The 23,653-nt window shown below is 45.3% G+C and overlaps 2 protein-coding genes and 1 pseudogene across 3 annotated transcripts; 1 reads left to right on the top strand and 2 right to left on the bottom strand.

Moving 5' to 3' along the window:
* Positions 1–617: 617 nt before the first annotated feature.
* Positions 618–2,245, bottom strand: LOC119896628 (DELTA-sagatoxin-Srs1a-like). Of its 2 annotated transcripts, none has more exons than XM_038710130.1 (3): positions 2,054–2,245; positions 1,457–1,536; positions 618–1,244 (listed from the first exon to the last, which is right to left on the bottom strand). In XM_038710130.1, exons 2-3 carry the CDS (start codon positions 1,522–1,524, stop codon positions 833–835), a joined length of 480 nt encoding a protein of 159 aa, XP_038566058.1. In that variant the 5' UTR covers positions 1,525–1,536; positions 2,054–2,245; the 3' UTR covers positions 618–832. The 2 variants fall into 2 exon arrangements, with proteins under 2 accessions (XP_038566058.1, XP_038566059.1); XM_038710131.1 differs by lacking the exon at positions 2,054–2,245 and adding an exon at positions 1,884–2,042.
* An 8,924-nt stretch (positions 2,246–11,169) lies between these two features.
* LOC119918212 (DELTA-sagatoxin-Srs1a-like) lies at positions 11,170–17,880 on the bottom strand. Its single transcript, XM_038738839.1, has 5 exons — positions 17,858–17,880; positions 15,317–15,542; positions 12,646–12,744; positions 12,027–12,106; positions 11,170–11,816 (listed from the first exon to the last, which is right to left on the bottom strand). Exons 1-5 carry the CDS (start codon positions 17,878–17,880, stop codon positions 11,390–11,392), a joined length of 855 nt encoding a protein of 284 aa, XP_038594767.1. The 3' UTR covers positions 11,170–11,389.
* A 1,027-nt stretch (positions 17,881–18,907) lies between these two features.
* On the top strand, positions 18,908–21,030 carry LOC119918205 (annotated as a pseudogene).
* The last annotated feature ends 2,623 nt before the right edge of the window (positions 21,031–23,653 follow it).

Below are 23,653 nucleotides of genomic sequence, written 5' to 3'. Positions count from 1 at the left end.
AACACTATAGGTGGAGTTAAGGTTTAATGCCCACCTGGAAGGAGGAGATAAGGTAGAGCTGAAGGTGAATATAAGGCGATGTTCGCTGACCACCAACTCAGTTCCATCCTGAGACCTGCAGGGATGTTGCTCGGGTTTATCTGTCCTTTATTGGAATAAACTCTTTTGCACCGACTCTTGACCGTCTCCAGTGAAGTTTTTGACTACGCAGTTTTTTGACTAAAGAAGAAATCTAATAGAGTAATTTTATTGAGTTTATTACGTTGGTTAGGGTAGGCACCAGGTCCTTATTTCCGACCCGACACCCGTATTCTGAATTCTTATCTGAATTTGCAGAGTTTTTGTCAACTTTAGTCCTTAAAACGGACAAAGTTATTATTGTAGGGGATTTTAATATTCATGTGGACGTTGAGAATGACAGCTTTAATACTGTGTTTATCTCATAAATTGTGGATATTATGTAGGCTGCTTTTTAATAGTTCTTCACTGGTGTTACACAAAGAAAGCTGCCAACATTAAACCAACTATTTCTGCTTTTTGTTTTCTTTTTTCAGCGCTGAATGTTTCCAGAGTTTTTTAGTTTTAAGATGAACAAAATGTGTTTTATCACACAAATATTTAGTAGATCAGATTCATCTTTATTGTCATCACACACAGTCAGTGCCAGAACAAGGAAACGAAGTTCAGCATCTAAGCAGACAGCAGATATATAAAGAGAAACTAACGTAGAGAATGAAAAGTGACCTGATGAAACAGAACCAGACTTTCTATCTGAGTGGGCCAACTGGGATTACTGGTTCAATGTAGATGATCTGAAGAGTTTAAGGAAGCTTCAGTTAGATACCTGCACCTTGATGACAGGTGTGTAACTGTCTGACATGGTGGCTGTGATGGTCACATCTTTGCCTTTGTAAGTCAGACTTTCTTTAGCTTCACTTCTGACAAACACTGCCCCTGCCCCATAATACATCTCTTTATAAAGGTCGTAATCACACTTTGTATTCACATCAAAGACGCCCATTGCGTAATAGTTAGAGTAGAAGTTGAAGTCATAAGGAACAGAGTACATGACGGCCATTTTCCCATCACATTTCTTTGTGGATTTGTTCTGCAGATCATAGGTGAGGACTCCAACAGCTCCACACGCTGTGCTCGGAGTCTTGATGAACAGAGCGCTGCAAGATTCAGAGGGACCGAGAGTTGGTGACAAAGGCTTCTCATAGGATCCACTGTAAGTGAACACCCTGAGGAGACAGAGAGAAGAGACGTCAAGACTTTGACACTGTGAGAGAGTCAACTGTTTTCTACATATCAGAAACACATCAGTTTAATTTCACATCATCCAGTACAGACAGCAGTCCAGGATGTGTTGCAGCTGATATCAATACTCTCATATAAACATTTAAAAAAGGTTTCCATGATGTAAGAACAGACACACAGAGAGAAACAAACTCACTGCGGGTTACAGAAGGTGAAGTCAGAGCACTTATTCTCAATCTCAACGGTGCACTGACGGGTTGCCATGATGTGTTGAACCTGCAGAGGGAGACAGAGCAGCAGACAGACTGTTCAGACTTCATGGGAGTAAAGTGAAATGCCTGTAGTGACTCTAACAGCGTCTCTGTTCTGTCAGACGCACCCTGAAGGCAACACTGGACAGGATGTGTCTGATCTTTCTGTCCTTCTGCTCGGACAGATGCTGACTGAACCAGCTGCAGCCTTTCACTTCATGTTTCCATGAGTCCAGGACTGCAGCCTGCTCATGGTGGACTGCACCAGTCAGGCTGGCTGCTGAGTTACTTACTTAGATACTTAGTTAGTTAGTGAAATTCAAAAGAAGCACTGAGGTAAAATTACAGATATTTAAAAATACACAGAAAGACCTTTGTCCCAGTAACCAGAGTAAATGTAACGTGTCAGTATCTCTGAAAGGTTTCCATCCAGAGCTGAGTGCAGCAGCAGGAAGGAGGAGGATCAGGGGGGAACTGATGAAGATGAAGCCCATGAGTCCGTCGGGCTGCTGGACAGCCTCTCAGTGAGGAGGACGTCCTACCTGCTGTGGAGCCTCAGAGTCTCTTGTTGATCTTCTTCAGGGATCCAGCTGAGACCAGGACTGAGCTGTGAAGTGACCCTGATGCTGTCTGCCGCTCTGCTTTTATTGGCTGTCTACAGTGAAGGAGGGACTCCGGAAATCCTGAACGCACACATTTCTCAGAAACAGGAGCTCTTTCATTAGAACAAGCTACCACATGAGATCAGAGCAGCATCTTTAACTTCAAAAAGTCTTCAGAGAACACTTCCTCTTATAACACCTCTAACATGCACTTCCTGTGCACTTCTTCTATCTCCTTACAATTCAATTGTCTTGATTGCACTGCATGGATTTCTTAAAGGTCCAGTGTGTAATATTTAGCAGGATCTATTGACAGAAATGCAATGCAAGATCCATAACTATGTTTTCAGTGTATAAAGACCTTACATAATGAACCGTCATGTTTTTATTCCCTTAGAATGAGACATTTGTACATACAGCGCGGGTCCTCTTACATGGAGGTCACCATGTTGCATCGTCATGTTTCTACGGTAGCCCAAACAGACAAACTGCTCTACAGAGCGCGTTTCGTCACTACATACGAAGAAGAAGTAGAAGTAGTAGAAGTAGAAGTAGCAGTAGTAGTCATCTGGTTTGTTAGAAGTGAGAAGAGAAGTGAATTTTGGACAAATAGAGGACCACACATTATTTAGCTCAGAGCCGACAGAGTGTGTCGGCCATTGTAGCTTCTCCTACGCGCCTTCAAAGGAAGTTATGAATGACTTCATAACTCTGGAAATGGCACCTGCCGAGGAGCACGTGAATGCACCGTGTGCTGTTGGTTGCAATTCACAACCCTCACCACTAGATGCCACTAAAACTTACACACTGAATATTTAACTCTCATTGCTTCCCCTGGGTATTTATCCCATTGGTGCCGTATGCTTTAATAGCTCTTAAGATCTCTTACATTACTGATGCTTGTGAATCAAATAAAAACTAAAAATGTTACAATTTCTGATCCTTCTCTTATTGCTCATGCTTTCAATCAGCATTTTACTGCTATTGGTGACTCCAAACATGTTTATTCCTATGCTAATGATGATTTCACAACCTTGTCTTTTACCTCTGGCTCATTTAAATTTAATAAAATCATGGTCATTGATGTGTTTCATGCTACAGGTGATCTAAAGGACAGCAGTAGTGCTGGTCCTGATGGGCTTGAGGCTTGGGGCTCTATTAAACTTGCTGCTCATGCATTGATATTTCCACTTTCGGACCTGTTTAATCTGTCTTTGACTACTTGCACTGTTCCCGCTACATAGAAATGCGCGAAAGTTACCCCTCTCTTCAAAGCTGATGATGTGTCTAATACGAATAATTATTGCCCTGTCTCTATCATTTGCACCACTGCCTAAACATTTTAAATCAATTATCACAATTCATTATTCGGAATAACATCTTATCCCCATATCAATCTGGCTTTAGGCCTATTTTTTCTACCACCACAGCTTTATTGAAGTTCACCAATGACATTTTCTCCACCTTCAATAAGGGACAGCTAACTGGTGCTATTTCTATCGACCTTTCCAAAGCTTTTGATATGGTGGATCATTACATTCTCTTGACAAGCTTTATGCAAAAGGTTTGAATCAAAGTTCTCTGTTATGGTTTAATTCTAATCTTCACAATAGACAGCAGTGTGTTGCTTTTCAAGGTTCATTGTCTGATTATTTATTAGTTGATAAGGGGGTTCCTCAAGGTTCCACTATAGGACCCCTTTTGTTCTGAATTTTTTTTATCACACATCTGCTCCATCTGTAAGGTTCATCTTTATGAACGATGTGGGCTTTGTAGATTGGCAGACTTTCTGGGGAAGACCTGGTCTGATTTGAAGAGACAGCATCCATCCCACTTGGGAAGGAGCTGTCACGCCCAGCTCCTGCAGATAGGTTATGTATTCAGTTCTGCCTGATACCACTTCCTCTTGCGCTTCAGTGACTCATCTTGTGTCTCATTTCAGGTCTTCGTCTGCCTCCCCTCCTGTGTGATTACCAGTCCCCGCCCTAATGTGCTCCACCTGTGTTTCGTTGTTCCCATGCTCCAGTGTATATAAACCCTTGTTTCTTTTGTGCCTGTGCCAGTTCATGATCCCTTGTGTCAGCGTTCCAGCAATTTCCTTGTGTTTGCCCTAGTGTGTTTTGACCTCAGCATCAGTTTTTGACTACAGTTTTTTGCCCTGCGATTCTGTACCTCTGGTTACTAGTTTTTGAACTTTGTTCAATAAACTGCCTTTCGTAAACCACCTGGAGTCGTGCCTTGTCAGTCCATTACCTCAGTGTGAGTCTTGATAGGAGCAGCTCTCATTTCTAGAAATCTGGCCAAGTTTATTAGTGGACCAAATCCATGACAACCCAGAGTTGAGACCAGGAGGCAGAGTCGCAGTCTAACACACTTCTCTGCCCTTCTAATTCAGCAGTTACCCACCCAAAACCCTACGCAGAGTCGCAGTCTAACACACTTCTCTGCTCCTCCATTTCAGGAGTTACTTAGTGAAAATCCTATAGTGACGGTGTCTGCCCCCCGACCATTGAAATTATTTAAAAAGGTAAACAGAAGAGGAGCTGTGCATAAAAACCTCATAAAAATTAAAACCACAAGAGCAATAGTGCAAACTAATAGGAGAGTTAAATGTGGACTCTTAAACATCAGATCTCTCTCTTCTAAAGGTGTACTAGTAAATGAACTAATATCAGATTATGATATTGATTTATTTTGTCTTACTGAAACCTGGCTGGGTGATGGAGAATATGTTAGCCTAAATGAACCCACCCCTCCCAGTCATATTAATACTCACATTCCTCGAGGCACAGGCCGAGGAGGTGGAGTTGCAGCTATCTTCCACTCTAGCCCACTAATCAGCTCTAAACCTAAACTAAATTATAACTCATTTGAAAGCCTTGTTCTTAGTCTTTCGCACCCAAGTTGGAAATCACTGCAACCAATTCTTTTTGTTATAGTGTACCGAGCACCTGGCCCATACTCTGAATTCTTATCTGAATTTGCAGAGTTTTTGTCAACTTTAGTCCTTAAAACGGACAAAGTTATTATTGTAGGAGATTTTAATATTCATGTGGATGTTGAGAAAGACAGCTTCAGTACTGCGTTTATCTCTCTGTTAGATTCCATTGGCTTCTCTCAGAGTGTTCATGAACCGACTCACTGTTTTAACCACACCCTCGACCTCGTTCTGGTGTATGGTATTTAGTGGTGTTCCCACAGAATCCCTCTTTGTCCGACCACTGTTTGATAACTTTTGAGTTTGTATTGCTGAACTACTCGCCATTGGGCAAAAACTTCTATACAAGATGTCTGTCTGATAGTGCTGTAGCTAAATTTAAGGATGCGATTCCATCAGCTCTAAATACATTATCTAGTCACAAAGTAACGGAGGACTCCTGTGCTAATTTTAGTCCCTCCCAAATCGATCATCTTGTTGATAGTGCTGCAGGCTCGCTGCGAATGACACTCGACTCTGTAGCCCCTCTAAAAAAGAAAATACTAAAACAAAGACGGTTAGCTCCATGGTATAATACTGAAACTCGCAAATTAAAGCAAATATCACGGAAACTTGAGAGGAATTGGCATTCCACCAAAGTGGAAAATTCTCGTTTAATTTGGCAAGATAGTCTTAAAACTTATAGGAAGGCCCTCCGTAATGCCAGAGCAGCGTACTACTCGTCATTAATAGAGGAAAATAGGAACAACCCCAGGTTTCTTCACAGAGTCACAGCTCTATTGAGCCAAGTATTCCCATAGCTCTCAGTAGTTACGACTTCATGAGCTTCTTTAATGATAAAATTCTAGCTATTAGAGACAAAATTCACCAAGACCTGCCCTCAACTGGCACAAACTTATCTCTAAACTCAGGAACCTTAGAAACAGCTGTAGAACCAGATATATGTTTAGACTGTTTTGCTTCCCTCAATCTTTACCAACCAACTTCAATAATTTCTTCATCTAAACCATCAACCTGCCTCTTAGACCCCATCCCGACTAGGCTGCTTAAAGATGTTTTACCCTTAGTCAGCACTTCTATACTAGATATGATCAATCTATCTTTATCAACAGGCTATGTACCACAGTACTTTAAAGTAGCTGTAATTAAACCTCTTCTGAAAAAGCCCAAACTTGATCCGGATGTTTTAGCCAACTATAGACCTATATCTAACCTTCCATTTCTCTCTAAGGTTCTGGAGAAAGCAGTTGCTAAACAGCTGTGTGACTTTCTACAGAGCAATAGTTTATTTGAGGATTTTCAGTCAGGATTTAGAGCTCATCATAGCACAGAGACAACACTGGTGAAAATTACTAACGACCTCCTTGCGAGGTCCCTATTGAATTTGCTAAGATTTTATTTTATTTTTTTCTTCTTTTCTGCAAATGTTACGTCCCCAGTTTATCTAGGGGTGGGGGACGAACAAAAGATTAATAACCCGGGTGGAAAAACCAAGGACAACTCAAAACATGTCAAGTAAACGTATTTATTCTTAGAAAAAACAAGGGCAAAACTAAAAGAGATCTCTGCTTACACAAGAGACGATTATAGATGTAAATTATACGAGGTATCTAAATAACACAATGACACAAAGTACCACCAAGCGGACCACAGTTCCCACCGCCACCGCGCTGGGGAAGCACGCATGGAGGACACCCGCCGCTCACCACACCGGCTTCCACTGCCCGGGGACGCCAAGCAGACAGCTGCCTCCACGGAGCCTCTGGCTCTGAGAGCGGAGAGGTCGCAGGTGGCACACCGCCGGTCACGTCCTTCAAACCACACAGAAAAACACACAGTAAGTCGGACAGCACGTTACCCGCTAATGTGAATAACAACCGATAGATGAGGGATTGGATGAGCCGATGACGAGCGAGGAGTGAGGCGACCACCACACACCCCCGAGCACTCCACTGGCCCGACTTACATAGCCTCCTAAGTGGCCTTGATCGGCACCAGCTGTGAGCTCCACCCAGCGTCACTCAGCAGGCACGCGTACACACCTGTGGGGGAGAGACAGACACACCCACAGCAACAACACCTAGAGCACCAGCACGGGTCGTAACACCCCCACCCATAAGAACAAACCTATTAGGGTTTGTATACCACTGTAAGTTTCTCTTTTACAAGAAAAAACACGGCCCTATCATAGGACCCGGTGATTAGCAGCAAGCTCACCCACGGGACAGGGCGTCAGCCGGGATGTTGTCCGCTCCCCTCTTATGTTTGATGTGGAGGTTGTAGCCTTGAGCCAGGAGGGCCCAGCGCATCAAACGCTGGTTACTATTGTACATGCGAGTTAGGAAGACAAGAGGGTTATGATCTGTGTAAACTGTGACAGGTAAGGAACTTCAACCCACATACAATTCAAGTGTTGTAGAGCCAGGAGCATGGCCAATGTCTCCTTCTTGTAGAATAGTTCAACTGGTGTTTCTTGAACTTAGCTGAGAAATAACACACAGGTTTACACACACGTCTCCATCCCCCCCTTGCAGCAGCACCGCCCCTGTCCCAGTGGAACTAGCATCTACATCTCTTTAGGCCAGCACAAAGCTTCCGCAACGCGCTCAAATGCACCAAAGTATGCCTCGACTACAGCCTCGTGGAAAACAGGAACCAGGGCAATATATTTGCCCACATCATGGCCACCAGCAGATTGTGAAGACAACCCACTGGCAGGGGTAACGGGGCGAGCGGCGTCAACATTAACCTGTAACTCCAGCTGTCTCATTTTAAATGTTGTCTCTGCCTCTAGCCTCTTTAGCTCCCTGCTGCCAGCCTCTTTAGGTCCAGCTCCCGGCGTAGTTGGAAATCTCTCTCCCTCTCTTCCCTCTCTATCTGAAGCCGCAACAAACGAACTTTCAGCCGGCCATCCTACTTAGAGCCAGGGGATGACTCGACTGAGAATGGTACAAATTGAGGCATAGTTACCGGCTTCTCTGGTGGTAACCCTTGTCGACCAGCGGGGGTCCCATCGCCAACCTGGTCCCCCCCCACACTCAGCTCTCGGTCAGGACGGCGTGCTGTTTCTGGTAAGGTGATGACCCCCTTACTAAGTCCATCCAGAACCAAAGCTTTTAGCTCAGCCTTCATTAGGGAAGTGGACACAGCAATGTCATAATGGTTGGCAATGGCATGGATCTCAGTTTTCTTGCATCTATCCAACTGAATTAAATCTGGACTAGACACAAATGTGCTTAACTCAAAGGCTGCCATGGCCACAACACGTAAAGATACACACAATATGCTGGATAAGATAATGTTAATGCTTGATGTTGACCCTCTAACAGGCAGACAGCCCCCCCCCCCCCCCCCCCAGAACAAACTTCCTCAGCACCTGCCTCGCCAAACTTCGTACTTTAACGAACTCCTCCTAGGGATTTAGTCCGACCGACTTCAAATTTCTGCTGTGCCTTCTAAAGTCATTGAAAATGAAACGTTGTGCTATTTGCGAGTTTTCGTCAATGGGCGTGTCCGTGGCGTGGCGTCAAAGATCAACTCTTCGCCATGACACAGGAAGTTGTTGTAACTTCAGTGTACATGCTCACATCTGAACCAAACTTTACGTGCTTGATAACTCTCCCACCCCGCTATGGAGGACCGATCCTGACACAGTAAGAAATAAATACAGAAATAAATAAATGCTCAATAAATAAATAAGCTTCCAATTAAATACACAAAAAAATTAAGTAAATAAATAAATGTAGGTAGTAATTAAATTATACAAGGAGACAAATGTATATATTTTAATTAGTGCCTTTACTTATTCACCTTTGTTATAATTACCTTATTTATTTATTCTCCGTTATAATCTTCAACTGTATTTATTACTAATTTTTTTAAATGTATTTATTTATGTGTGTGTTTTAATATTTTTGTCTGTTTTATTCTTCCTTTGTATTTATTTACCTTATTTATTTTCTTTCTCTTTTATTTCTTCCTGTCCTTTTTAAATTTCTGTATGCATTTCTGCCTCATTATGCAAATGAGGAGGGGCTGTGTCTCAAGGGGTCATCTTCTCTGCTATTGGTGGACCAGTCAGACAGGAGAGCTCCTACTCTGCCTGCAGACATCAACGATCTTGCCCCTCACACAGTCAGATGGCTTCCTTCAGTGCGCTGAGGTGTTTAACAACTCTGAAGACAATACTACCAGCAATGTCTTCCTTCTCTTTTCACGTAGACGCTCCGACAGACAGTGCTTTCAGTTTGCTGCATGCATGGACACAGAACTGCGGTATAGGGAGAAGCACACGGTCAGCTGGCTGCAGCTAAATCTGGAGTGCACTCGTATTCAATTCTGTATGGTAAATTCAGTTTTAACGGAGCAGAGCGAGCTGACAGGCAGAGTTAGAGACTTTTTCTGTCCGTTTCTCTCTTTACAAAGACTCATGTTGCAGTCAGAGTCTTCTCTGAGATGCGAGCACCACATACAACACAATTTATCAAATTACACAACGGATATACAGTATGAAAATAAGATTGATTGGATTATACTCACAGGAAGTATAAAACCTGTTACATGCGTAACACAGTAATGTCAGGGAAATTACTTTACTTAGATTTAAGTACTGCAGTTGTACATTTGAAATACCTTCCTACCTTTCTGATAGGAAGCCTTCTTGAGGTGGTATAAAACATTTCTTCTTATATTCTGATTTGAGTTGTGGACAACTATGACCACATGAATTAAAAAAACATTTCACTGCCCAAGTCAGCTATAACACAAGTCTTGATCATCAGACTACATGCTGTACAGTATTTGTGGACAGATTTTGTCCCAGGATTTCTTATGCATTTCTTCTTCTTCGTTGCATGGTTTAGAATAATAAGGTGAGAAATGGGTCTATTCTGAGTTCATCCTGCACTGCAGCAGCTAATAAAGTCCATTTCATCCCAAAAACGCTTTTCTTTTAGGCAGGCTGGAGCAGAAAACAACTCACCTTTCTCAAGTTGTACAGTAATGTCACATGTGTATGAAGGTGGATCAAACAAGCTAATCTTAAATGTCAAAGTAGAGAGGAGCCTAGTAGGCCTATTTATTTTCATTCATTACACAATATGAATAAGCTATGCAGACAGTTGTAAAGAAAGAACATCTTTTTCTTCTGTTCTCTACTTGTTATAGTTACACAGTATTAGGGGTGTGGGCTGTATTAAAAGTATCCACTGTTCTCCCATGCTCTAACACACAGTAACGATGAAATGTGTGCTGTTCTCACATTCTTCCTCTGTATGTACACATAAACAACAAGGCAGGGAAATATAAAAGGAATTTATTTTATTGTTTGGGTACATTATTGTTCAGTGTACATGCTAACATCTGAAACAAACTTTACGTGCTTGATAACTCTCCGACCCCGCAGACATCTACACGCCAATACAGATTTATATTCATAGCGGCAAGTGCTATGTAGCTCCACATAGGGGACACAGGAAGTGACATATAGCACCTTCATGCGGCGTCGGAACCGGTACAAGAACGAGGGCCCGCCCAACGCTGCTTGCAGCTTTAATTTACTCCTGCATCCTTTGCATTCTGATCACTGCACTATTTATCAATATGTCTATATTGTTTTGTTCATAGTGTGTATATTAGTGTTGTCTATACTGTAGTTTGTGCCTGATTTTATTTTATTATTATGTTTTGGTATTATTTTATGAGTAAGCACATCGTGAGCAATGTACAATCCTGAGTCAAATTCCTCCTATGTGTACACATACCTGGCAAATAAAGCTGATTCTGATTCTAGTGCTGCTCTTGGTGGGAACTGTTGGGTTTCTGTAAACATCACAGAATACGGTCTAGACCTGCTCTTTTATGAAAAGCGCTCAGAGATAACTGCTGTGATTTGGCGCTAAATAATTAAAATTGAATTGAATTGTGTCAACCAAATAAAACAATAATTTTGAACCTGACTTAATCCAGTCTTCAAATTTCACTTCTCGAAATATATGTAAATTAGACTGTCCCTCACTTGCATATATAAACATAATATTTCAGAAAACCTTAGATACAAAGAAATATTGTCTTAATGTAAGTTTTATATAATATAGATATATAATCATTTGCTTTACTCTATTCACCTGCAGTGTCTTGCTGTAAGATGTTTTATCACACAAATATTTAGTAGATCAGATTCCACTTTATTGTCATCACACACGGTCAGCAGCAGAACAAAGAAACACAGTTCAGCATCTAAGCAGACAGCAGATATATAAAGAGAAACTAACACAGAGAATGAAAAGTGACAGGATGAAATAAAGAAGAGACTTTCTGTCTTAGTGAGCCAACTGGGATTAATGGTGCTTGGAAGAACCTGAAGACACCTGCACCTTGATGACAGGTGTGCAACTGTCGGACATGGTGACTGCGATATTAACATCTTCACCTCTGTAAGTCAGACTGTCTTTAGCTTCAGCTCTGACAAACCCTTTCTCTGTGTTGTAATACATCTCGTGAAAAAGGCTCTTATCACACTTTGTATTAATGTCATAGACTCCCACTCCGTACCAGTTACGGTACCAGAAGTAGTCATAAGGAATGGAGAACATGACGGCCATTTTTCCATCACATTTCTTTGATTCATTCTGCAGATCATAAGTGAGGACTCCAACAGCTCCACGTGCTCCGTGAGGAGTCTTGACGAACAGAGCGCTGCAAGATTCAGAGGGACCAAGAGTTGGTGGCAAAGGCTTCTCATAGATTCCACTGAAAGTGAACACCCTGAGGAGACAGACAGTATGTCAGAAACATCAGTTTCATTTCACAGCATCCAGAACAGGCATCGGTCCAGGCTGTATTTAACACTACAACAGGGGGAAACTATTAGTTTAGCTCTATGAAAAGAGAAGCATGCAGCTGGTAGCAGCTGATCTCAGTCCTCTTATAGAAACATTAAACAACAGACACTCAGAGAAACTACAGCAGACTCACTGCGGGTTACAGAAGGTGTACTCAGAGCACTTATTCTCAATCTCAACGGTGCACTGACGGGTTGCCATGATGTGTTGAACCTGCAGAGGGAGACAGAGCAGCAGACAGACTGTTCAGACTTCATGGGAGTAAAGTGAAATGCCTGTAGTGACTCTAACAGCGTCTCTGTTCTGTCAGACGCACCCTGAAGGCAACACTGGACAGGATGTGTCTGATCTTTCTGTCCTTCTGCTCGGACAGATGCTGACTGAACCAGCTGCAGCCTTTCACTTCATGTTTCCATGAGTCCAGGACTGCAGCCTGCTCATGGTGGACTGCACCAGTCAGGCTGGCTGCTGAGTTACTTAGTTTGTTAGTTTGTTAGTTACTTAGTTTGTTACTTAGTTAGTTAGTTTGTTACTTACTTAGTTACTTAGTTAGTTACTTAGTAACTTGGGAAGCACCTATAAAAGAAAATACTAAAGTAAAGAAAAATGACCAATTACCAATATTTAAAAATAATCAAAGTACAAGTACACACAAAATAACTCTGTTACAATAACCAGAGTAAATGTCATTTGTTTGAATCTCTCAGCTTCAGAACACAAGTCTGTAGTTTCCAGTGAGGAGGACGTCCTACCTGCTGTGGAGCCTCAGAGTCTCTTGTTGATCCGACTGAGACCAGGACCGAGCTGTGAAGTGACCCTGATGCTGTCTGCTGGCTGATATTTATACTTGTCTAAAGTGAAAGAGAAACTACAGAGATCACACATTTCCCAGAAACAGAGGAGCTTTTCCATCAGAAGGAGACACTTACAGCTTGTATGGGTAGGGGAGGAGGGGAGAGATTTCGGCTTAACAATCCTTTTAATGAACTTTAAGAACCAGGACAGAAATCAACTCACTTCACATCATCACAACAAAAACAAACCTGTCAGCCAAACACAGAAACATGATTCTCTGATCATATCACCCCGGCACATAAAACCCTCCTAACAGCTTACATGTGACTGAATTCCTGCATATTGTCCATTATCCCATAATAAGCTCCACAGGCAACCCTCCAGGGCTGGCACCGGCTCCACACAGCCGGCACTCTGGGCTAGGGATGTAATAATTACGATGTTATTGGTACGATTATTGTCAGAGGAATAATCACAGTTTCAAGATTATTATGCATTAATTAATTTCACAAAACTAGTAATGACTGAAGTTGATTTTTAATATTTAATTACATTAACAATTATATTTGTATAATATGTAAGTGTTATTAATATAAGAGGAATATTGACTTAATTTATCCCCCTGGGGAAATTGTTATTAGGGATTGGAAGAAACTGAACAGTTATTGTCAAGTTTTAGTGAAAATGAAGAGAAGAACATCTCTCATGCAGTGTTATTAATAACTGAAATGCAGTTCATTGGTGTAGTCCTGGAAGTCTACAAGCCCTCATAGCGCAGCGGGGCTGTCGTTGCGGTGGGTCTGAAATTTTACACTTGCCTTGTTCATTTACGCCTGCACCGAAAGCTCGACTCTCACCGCTACGGCATAGATTGTAAGTGACACGTTTATATTTAATTTCCCTAGCAACTTGCCACGCTATTTAACTCAGTTATTAGGCTATGTATTAACTTTACTTGGGCGTGCAAAGCTGGGCGATGATCCCGCAGGTGCTGCATCAAGTTTGATGTAGTTATTCGCTCCTTTAGCAGGAACCTTTAACGGCAACTTTTTGAGCAGGTGATCCGTCATCTTCAGTAACGCCCTGGGGTCTCATTTATAAATGGCGTGTATGTTGAAAACAGGGCTGGAAACGTGCGGACGCCACTTCCCACGCAAAGGTTCTATAAAAGACATACTTGACGGGAGAATGTGCGACTCAGAAGGATGAAACGGTTTGAAATGAATAGCCTAGGCCTACTATTGTGTGAAATAAATCGAAATATTACCTCGGAGTAGGCTTAAAGAATGGTATTTTCCCTGAAGTGCGCAAAAAACACATAAATTATGATCATTTATTAATTATTCTTGCATGCAGTGCAATTTATTCTCAACAGGAGACAAATTACATTTGATGCCGTTTTCAATGCGTCAGTCGAGCAAACACCAGCACATGTATAATTTCATGTAGCCTATTTTTATCACGTGTCCGACCTGAGGAATGTTGAAACGTTTTAACTTAAAAAAGAGAAAGCTGAGTGGATCGCTGGTGTGTGTGTGTCGCATTGAACTTTATGTCGCGGCAGTTGTGTGTGGCGTCGCTATGACGACCAGCTACGTACTATCTCTGGCTACTACCTGCAATGGAAAACGGAGCCTTGATGTAGGCTACCCGAAATGCTCCCACACTGCTGATTCTGCCGTTTCCTTGGTGGAACTAAAGCTTCACAGTCTGGTCCCTCTGCCAGAGTTTAGCCAGTGTGCAGTAGCCTCTGATAAGCACGACACTTTAAACAGGTGCACCGCTCCTGTAAATTTGTTTTCGTATTGGCAAGACAAGTTGCAACAGTTTCGTTTCATGCAACAGAAACAGTCGGTGTAGCGGAGCCTTCACGACATTTTAAAGCGCAGTTAATAGTGAAATCCGATAATCGCTGCATCCCTGCTCTGGGCGCAGTTCCTACGCTTTAGCCCGATGGCAGCCTTGGCAGAACCAGATAAAAACTTCACCAGCGTAGGTACAGACTTTTTCTTAGCACTGTATTTCAGGCCAAAAATAAACAAAGACCCTGAAAACACCATTTTAGAAGTTTGACCAGTACTACCAGTCGAGGACACACATTTTTAAAAAGCCTTTGAGACCTCAGACTTTACCAGCTTAACTCCTAGACCCTCTGATGTGGCCTTTTGGTCTTTAAAGTATCTTACTAATAATCTAACTTTGACTTGGATTTCAGATTTTGTAAACTAGTCACTGACCTCTTAACTGCTCAAAGGAGATGAATGCATTGGTTTTGCATGACTTGGCTACATTTAAAGAATTTGATGAGATTAATGTAATGGGAATTCCAAACATACTGCATGTAACCCTGGACTCAGGGAGACTCATCTGTGCTGTGGAAACGTAACAGTCCAAATATCTCTGTTCTCTGTGGTATCCAGACTTCAGGGAGAATGTGTCTCTGTGGGATGATAAGATTGACCCTAAAGCTGGATAAATAACAGGCTCACGGAGCTCTCCTCACTCATTCGAGCATACATGTACACGGCGTATGTGTTTTGCTGTGAGTCCTTCTGCAGAAGACTTGAATGAAATTCACAGAAATACGAGTGTTTGCCTGAGCTGTTTATTTAAACACACTTTTCCCACCACATTTTGGCGTTGTCGGCTCGTCACACGCGTGAGAGGACTCTGACGCTCGGAGCCGCAGGTGAAAAACCATACGGCTGGAGTCTGAGACTCTGGACTTCGAACCTCCCCTCCAAAATCCGGGTGAGACGTTGAGAGCCTGACGCCTGAGTGTCTGAGGCAACGATTCTCGCTGCCTCTCAGGGTGAGCGTGACAGACGTATCAGCAGGTCGGGCCCCGGGGCCGCTGTGTGAATCGGCAAAGCTTTGTGTTAAAGGTACTATATTCAAGAAATCAGTGGGGGGTAGTGGATTTCTTATAAGTCTGGGACCCACAGTAAAGTAGGGGTGTATGAATCAGAGGACTCCAATAAGATTGAATTTTATTTTTTTTTTATTATTATTTCAGTTAGGGTTGCTACTTAACAAGTAATTATACAGACTTGTTGAATGTGTTTACTACAGATGCATGACTGAATTGCGAGCCTTTTGTGAATGAATTGCGTCTGAGAAAAACAAACTAACAGACCGTGTGAATGTTGAACAAAGGATTTCCTCAGACTACCTGCTTTGTTAACATTTAATAGAAACACGTAAGAATTTAGAGATAATATAGATCTGTGAACGATCTTTTCCAGGCACCCGGCTTCAAGGTCCTCATAACACAAGACTTAAACAAACCTCCCAAATTTCAAACAAAAGAGGCACCTAATTGATGTCTATGAAGATTCTCAGTCATCCAGGTCATAGTTATCCAACAAAGGTTAAAATCAAGGGCAACTGGACTTGGTTGAAGATGCTGGAAGACGTTTCGTCCCTCATCCAAAGGACTTCTTCAGTTCTGACTGACTGGCAGGGAAACTCAGCTATTTACCTCAGTGGGGTTGTTACAGCCTGTGGAGACCCTAAATGGACCTTTGTGAAAACAGCCACAAGATCCAAGAAGAACAAAACTACAGGGGAGGAAAAGAAGGTCAAACGCAACAACATTGTGATTCCATACGTGTCTGGAGAATCAGAGAAACTCAGGAGGATTTTCAACAAACACAACATCCCTGTGTTTTTTAAACCCAAGAACACACTAAGACAGATGCTGGTCCACCCCAAAGACCGCATACCCAAACACAAGAAAAGCAATCTAGTGTATGCGGTCCAATGCAGTGAGGAATGCAAAGACCTGTATATTGGGGAGACTAAACAACCACGACACAAACGCATGGCTCAACACAGAAGGGCCAACTCCTCAGGTCAAGACTCTGCAGTCTACTTACATCTGAAGGACAGAGGACACCCGTTTGAGGACCACCAGGTGCACATTTTAGACAGAGAAGATGGATGGTTTGAAAGAGGTGTCAAGCAAGCATCTACACCAGGGTGGAGAAGCCATCATTGAACAGGGGAGGGGGTCTACGCCACCACTTATCCCCCACTTACAATGCTGTCCTTTCATCACTTTCCAGGAAACTCAACAAACGTAACCTATTGGCCTCAGGTGAAGATACCAACGATGGTCGTTCAGTCTCGGCCACAGGTAGTCTTAACGACCGTAACAACTGTTGTCACAGCAACAAGGAACACTAACGAACCAGCGGTATCAATGACCCGGGCCAACGACCCCACTGAGGTTAAATAGCTGAGTTTCCCTGCCAGTCAGTCAGAACTGAAGAAGTCCTTTGGATGAGGGACGAAACGTCTTCCAGTATCTTCAACCAAGTCCAGTTGCCCTTGATTTATAACCTTCGTTGAGTGCATGCTGAAAGAACTCAGTTCCACATTATTAACACCAGTAACCTCTCTCCAAATCTCTCCATTATTGAGGCAGTATTTCCAAGTGTGTGGAAGTCAGCTGCTGTTGTTCCCAGTTTCAAAAATGGAGATCCATTGTCAATAGACAATTAATAAAATGGATAGAATCATATCTATCGAATCGCTCACAGTCAGTCAGGATCAGTGATTACCACTCACCGCCCCTTGCCATGTCCACATGGTTACCTCAAGGTTCTATTTTGGGGCCTCTGCTATTTTCACTTTATATAAACAACATCTCTTCAGTTTGTCCAAAACGTCTATATTCAGATGTACGCAGACGATACAGTCATTTATACCCATATCTCTGAATGGCTAAATCAATCCTGCTTAAAACCTAATGTAAAAAAAAAAGGCAGATATTTATGTGACATAAAACATAAAAGTTGACTAGACTGAGTTGCCTAGGTATTCAAATACCTGTATAGTGACTGGCGCTGTTTTCTTGGGTTTTTCATTTAACATCGCCCGCCATAGGGGCTACAGCACTGCAACAACAAGTCTAGTTCCCCTTCGAGGGAACTCGAACTGCGTCGGTTACGACACTATGGGAACGCCTCTAGGCGAAGCAGGTCTGAACGTGAATGAAATCACTCCAATCCTATTGGCTTGTTGCTAGAACGGTAAGGTGTGATGGAATAACCGGAGGAGTATAAAGCACACCTGTACACACTCATCATTAGCTTTTTTCTATTCAGCAGGCACTCTGTATGTTGTTTGAAGAAGCTCCAGTCCTACAAGCAGTGAATGTCTTACCTGAGGAAGAAGTCTACCAGCATGTCCGGCAATCAGAGGTACAGAAGGTGTGTTTTTCCTTGCCCTCGGTACATCACGGATGGAGATTCTCATAAGATGTGTGTCTCATGTTTGGGGATGGAGCACGCCCGGGCAGCTCTCGAGGGGGCTGCCTGCGGCCATTGCAAAGCCCTTTCTTGGCTCTCTTTTCCGAGGATGGCCGGATGTGTTCTCCCCGTGATGTGGGCCCGGCGGCCGCTTCACTCATGGGGTTCACTGCGTGATCTGTCGGAGGATTTCGGGACGGCTGAGGCTTTTTCCCGACCTTCGTCCGCTGGCTCCGACGCTTCCTTCCCTCGTTTCTTGGCTTCTCCCACTCGCGGTTTGGATCCGGAGACGCTGCAGCAATCCGACTTCGAGGAGGTGGACGTGCTCGGCGTAATGGACGATGACTTCCGGGTGTTGGGGCAACGTCATCAGGCTGCGCCCGACTATGACGAGCTGCTGGAGGTGGTGACTAGAGCCGTGGCTAAGCTCAACATCAACTGGCCACAGGAGGAGCAGACACCACAGGCTAGTGGTAAGCTTGATGAAAGGTTTCTTAAGCACCACGCACCACCTCCACGCCGATCTCTGCCATTTTTTCCTGATTTACATGATGAACTGAGTAAATCATGGGGCAGACCCTTCTCTACACGGCTTTCCACACCCCGATCACTGAACTACAGCAATGTGATGGGGGTTAGGGACCGTGGTTATGGGAGGATGCCTCGGGTAGAGGATGCGCTTGCGAGCTATCTCTCCCCCCGACTTGCGTCCTCCCTGGAGGAGCCGGCGTTACCATCCAAACCATGTCGCACCACATCCACGCTCGTGGGGAAGGCGTACATGGCAGCGGGCCAGGCAGGTGCGAGCTTGCACACCATGGCGGTGCTTCAAGCCTACCAAGCCGACCTGCTTCAGGAGATGGTTCAGAGGGGTCCCTCTGAGGAAGATCTGGCGGAACTTCGCAGAACCACGGACCTGTCTCTCCGGGCCACCAAGGAAACGGCCCGCTCTATTGGTCGATCCATGTCGGTTCTGGTGGCCACGGAGCGTCACCTATGGCTCAACCTTGCGGGCATATCAGAGAGGGATAAGAGCTGCCTCCTTGATGCACCGGTGAGCACGGCGGGCCTCTTCGGTGACGCGGTGGACTCGGTGGTGGATCGGTTCCAGCACGTTAAGACGCAAGGCGAAGCGTTCCGCCAGTACCTCCCTCGCCGGTCTGCACCCAAGGCAGCTGAGGCTGCCGGGCGTAGGTCCCTTCCCTCTACGAGCTCCTACCGAGAGGAGAGGAAGCAGAGTGTCGCTCCGAGGGGCTGGTTCCGTTGGCAGACTTTGCAGAGGCTTGGCGGAGCCTGACGAACATTTCTCCGTGGGTCCTGCGCACTGCCATAGATGGGTATCGACTACAGTTCAAAACCCGCCCTCCAAAATTCAACGGGGTGGTTTGGACTGTGGTCCGCCCGGAGCAAGGTCCGGTGTTGGGACAAGAAGTTCGTACTCTGCTGAGGAAAGGGGCCGTGGAACGTGTCTCCCCCCCAGACAGAGACGCCGGCTTCTACAGTCGGTACTTCATAGTCCCCAAGAAGGACGGAGGGCTGCGCCCTATTTTGGATCTGCGGGTTCTAAACCGGTCTCTGAGGAGATTCAGGTTCAAGATGCTCACCATCCCCGCCATCGTGTCGCACATCCAATCCGAGGATTGGTTCGTCACGATAGATCTACAGGACGCCTTTTTCCACGTCTCCATCCGTCCTTCTCACAGGAAGTTCCTGAGGTTCGCCTTCGGGGGTGTGGCTTACCAGTATCGGGTTCTTCCATTTGGCCTGGCACTTTCCCCTCGCACATTCACCAAGTGTATGGATGCAGCACTGGCCCAGCTGAGGCTCCAGGGCATCTGGATTCTCAACTACATCGACGACTGGCTCATCCTGTCTCGAGAGTTGGCGGTTCGGCATCGAGATGTCGTTCTGGCTCATCTGCGGCGTTTAGGGCTGAGGCTCAACACAAATAAGAGCGTGCTGGTGCCCACCCAACGGACTACGTTCCTAGGGGTTGTATGGGATTCGACAACGATGCGGGCACAATTGTCTCCGGCACGTGTCGACACCATATTGGCTGCCGTGAGAGGGGTGAAGTTAGGCCACGCCATCACTATGAAACACTTTCAACGAGTGTTGGGTCTCCTGGCGGCTGCGTCCAGCGTAATACCATCTGGACTACTGCACATGAGACCCCTGCAGTGGTGGCTAAGGAACAAGGGTTTTTCCCCGAGGGGAAATCCTCTCCGTCTGATTTGGGTTATGCGCAAGTGTCTTCGTTCCCTATCAGTTTGGAAGGAAACTTGGTTCCTGTCCCAGGGGCCCGTGCTGGGAGGGTCTTGTCGCCGGCTGGTTATTTCGACAGACGCCTCCCTCACGGGCTGGGGCGCGGTCATGGACGGCCGCTTTGCAAGGGGATCCTGGCAGGTGCATCAATCCGAGTGGCATATCAACTGTCTCGAGATGTAGGCGGTGTTCCAGGCCACCACGTCCTGGTTCGTTCCGACAACACAGCGGTGGTGGCCTATCTGAATAACCAGGGTAGTCTGCGCTCGCGCCCTCTGGACAGACTGGCGTGTCAGATCCTCCTGTGGTCCCAGCAGAGGTTACTATCGCTCAGGGCGATGTATCTCCCGGGGACGCAGAATCAGGGAGCAGACCTGCTGTCGAGGCAGGGGCTGAGGCCCGGGGAATGGAGACTTCACCCCGAAGTGGTGTAGCTCTTGTGCGAAGAGTTCGGCCCCATAGACGTGGATCTGTTTGCGTCTCAAGAGACTACGCACTGCCCGCTATGGTTTTCTCTCGTTCCTCCAGCCCCGTTGGGTCTGGACGCCATGGTACATTCGTGGCCGAGGGTACGTCTGTACGCTTTTCCCCCCAGTCGCTCTGCTCCTGGGGGTTCTGGAGCGGGTCCGCCAGGACAATGTCGGCCTACTGCTCGTAGCCCCGTTCTGGCCAACCTGGGTGTGGTTCTCGGACATCATGTCACTCCTGGACGGCCCGCCGTGGCGGGTCCCTCTGAGGAGAGACCTGCTGTCCCAGGCGCAGGGCCGGGTTCTTCACCCTTGCCCCGCCATATGGCGACTGTGGGTCTGGCCCCTGAGGGGGCACAGTACCTAGAGGCGGGTCTAACAGCCGGAGCAGTCGAGACCCTCCTGAGCTCCAGGGCCCCGTCCACACGGAGTATGTACGGCCTGAAGTGGAGTGTTTTCTCCACTTGGTGTAGGGAGCGGTCGGTGGACCCTGTTACCTGCCCGGTGGTTCAGGTACTTGAGTTCCTCCAGGACCGGTTCTCTGCTGGTCTTTCCCCTTCCACCGTCCCTCTGAGGGAGGGGTCCTTGGGGAAACTTCCCTTGGTTGTACGTTTCCTCCGTGGTGCCCGGAGGATGAGACCTGCGACTCGGTCCAAGGTTCCCACTTGGGATCTGGCGGTGGTTCTTGGGGCGTTGGCTGAGGCCCCCTTCGAACCCCTAGAGTCAGCTGAGGCTAAGCACTTGACCCTCAAGATGGCCTTTCTCCTTGCTATCACCTCTCTGAGGAGGGTGGGGGATCTCCAAGCACTTTCGGTTTCCCCGCAAAGCCTGGAGTTTGCCCCGGGGAATATTAGGGCTATCCTGCACCCTCGTCCAGGATACATCCCTAAAGTGCCTTCTTGTGTGGCAGGGTCCACAGTGCTGCAGGCATTTCATCCTCCACCTCATGTGACGGCGGAGGACGGGAGACTTCATCTGCTCTGCTCTGTCAGAGCACTGTGTATTTACACTCTGAGGTCCTCCCGTTGGTGGAAGGCTGACCAGCTGCTAGTGTGTTTTGGGTCTCCCAGGGCCGGGCTCCCTGCATCCAAACATACTATTAGCAACTGGATTGTTCAGACTATTTCCCTGGCCTATCAGGTGCGCGATTTGTCTTCACCTGTGGCTGTGAGGGCTCATTCTACCAGAGGCATGGCGGCCTCTCGAGCCCTCCTTTCCGGGGCCTCTTTGCAGGATGTTTGTTTAGCGGCTGGCTGGGCCACTCCGCACACATTCATTCGGTTTTACAGTCTTGACCTTCCTTCGGCACCTGGCACTCGTGCGCTCTTCCTCTTAGTCGTGCCACTTTATTGCACACAGGGGCAGGCGGGGTTTTCGGCACGGTTTAGTGGGTATCTCGTTCCCATAGTGTCGTAACCGACGCAGTTCGAGTTCCCTCGAAGGGGAACGTCTCGGGTTACGTATGTAACCCTGGTTCCCCGAGAAGGGGAACGAGACACTGCGTCGGCCCGCCGCACCTCTCTCCCCGCCTGAAGCGCCTGCTTCATAGTTTAAGCTAATGATGAGTGTGTACAGGTGTGCTTTATACTCCTCCGGTTATTCCGTCACACCTTACCGTTCTAGCAACAAGCCAATAGGATTGGAGTGATTTCATTCACGTTCAGACCTGCTTCGCCTAGAGGCGTTCCCAATGGATTCAACTGAGTTTCTGAGAGTTTCTCCACAGCACGTATTCACTAGTAATGTAACGATTGCGCTTTCAGCCGTAAGAGTTGTAGCAGTAGCTTGTCGGTGCTTTGTCCGGTCACCAGCCCCATCAAATAAAACTCATGGTTTCAAAAGGAAACTGTCATAGGAATGACAATTGCCGGCAAAAAACATTATATTCTAACCAGAAACATTTAAGAAAATGTAAATTACAAAGCATCTTTTGTATTTCATAGAAATAGAAGCTCCCGTTGCGCTATGCCTCACGGGATGTCTGAGGGACGGCCTTTATCGCTGATAGGCTAAGGTCCTCAAATTCCACTTGAAGCCATGAGAAACTTACTCACTCTTGTGTTTTGCTGGCAACATCTTGATAATTAGCTAGTAAACAAAATAGTTCAGATGTGATTCATAAAAAACAGAAGTTTAAATGGACTGATGATAAAATGGAGTTTGCATTCTCTATCTGCGACAGCTGTGCGTAACTCTGGGCCAAAGTCTTTTTTTCCCCCGGTTTTATCCTGCATCACATGAGCATCTAGATCCGATGTTGTTTTATCCCTTCCTATACTTTAATCTATACTATATAATAATGTTATCAGGTAGAGGTGAGATAAATGATGGTTTTATTTTCTTCAATCGTGGCTAAACTGTCTTATAGCAAATCATAATCACATTTAAAATCTAAGTAATAAATGTTTCAAATGCATGCGTGGTTATTTTTCGTTCGCATTCCTCCTGAGTAGTGATGTCACTGACCCCTCATTCCCCCGTTTGAAAAGAGTAAACTAAATGCGTTCCTCCTGTGTTTAAACATGTATTTAGGTTACACAAACAGTCCACGCACTTGGTGATGAGTTAAAAGAAATAGCTTGCGACTTGTTGAAAACTACAATGAAATAGGCTAGTTTTATTTTTCGTTCTTGTTTTAAACTGATTATGCCTGAGGATACCAAAACATAAGGCTCTCGAGGAGAAGTGACGTGAATCGATGTGCATATTATTACGGGGTTGATCCGCTTTATAGCTTTGATGGGTGCAAGAATAGGATACGTCCCCCACATCATATAGACAGGTTTTCTAGTGATCCATCGTTAATGTGCTGTGTATGATTTCTGCAAAGTTTCTCATGGAGGGAGAGAGTAATGCGCCCATCAACCTGTTGAAAGCAGGCACCTGTCAGCCTGTGCTGAAAGAGCGAATCCTGACTGTAGATGACCTAACATCCGTCTGATCAACGTAAGATCAGACACGGGGTAGATCCGTTTTTT

Source organism: Micropterus salmoides, unplaced genomic scaffold, assembly GCF_014851395.1.
Source record: "Micropterus salmoides isolate LMB-PRFRI ecotype aquatic unplaced genomic scaffold, ASM1485139v1 Ms_hic_scaffold_10, whole genome shotgun sequence".
NCBI lineage: Eukaryota > Metazoa > Chordata > Actinopteri > Centrarchiformes > Centrarchidae > Micropterus > Micropterus salmoides.
This window is presented reverse-complemented; position numbering and strand designations above follow the sequence as displayed.

Coding starts and splice junctions, on each gene's coding strand:
- LOC119896628 (XM_038710130.1), bottom strand. CDS start 1,524: ATGGCAACCCGTCAGTGCACCGTTGAGATTGAGAATAAGTGCTCTGAC. Junction 1,245..1,456: donor TTCACCTTCTGTAACCCGCA/GTGAGTTTGTTT, acceptor CTGTCTCCTCAG/GGTGTTCACTTACAGTGGAT.
- LOC119918212 (XM_038738839.1), bottom strand. CDS start 17,880: ATGCTGGTAGACTTCTTCCTCAG. Junction 15,543..17,857: donor CTGGTAGACTTCTTCCTCAG/GTAAGACATTCA, acceptor CGATTCACACAG/CGGCCCCGGGGCCCGACCTG. Junction 12,745..15,316: donor GCCGACAACGCCAAAATGTG/GTGGGAAAAGTG, acceptor CTTTCACTTTAG/ACAAGTATAAATATCAGCCA.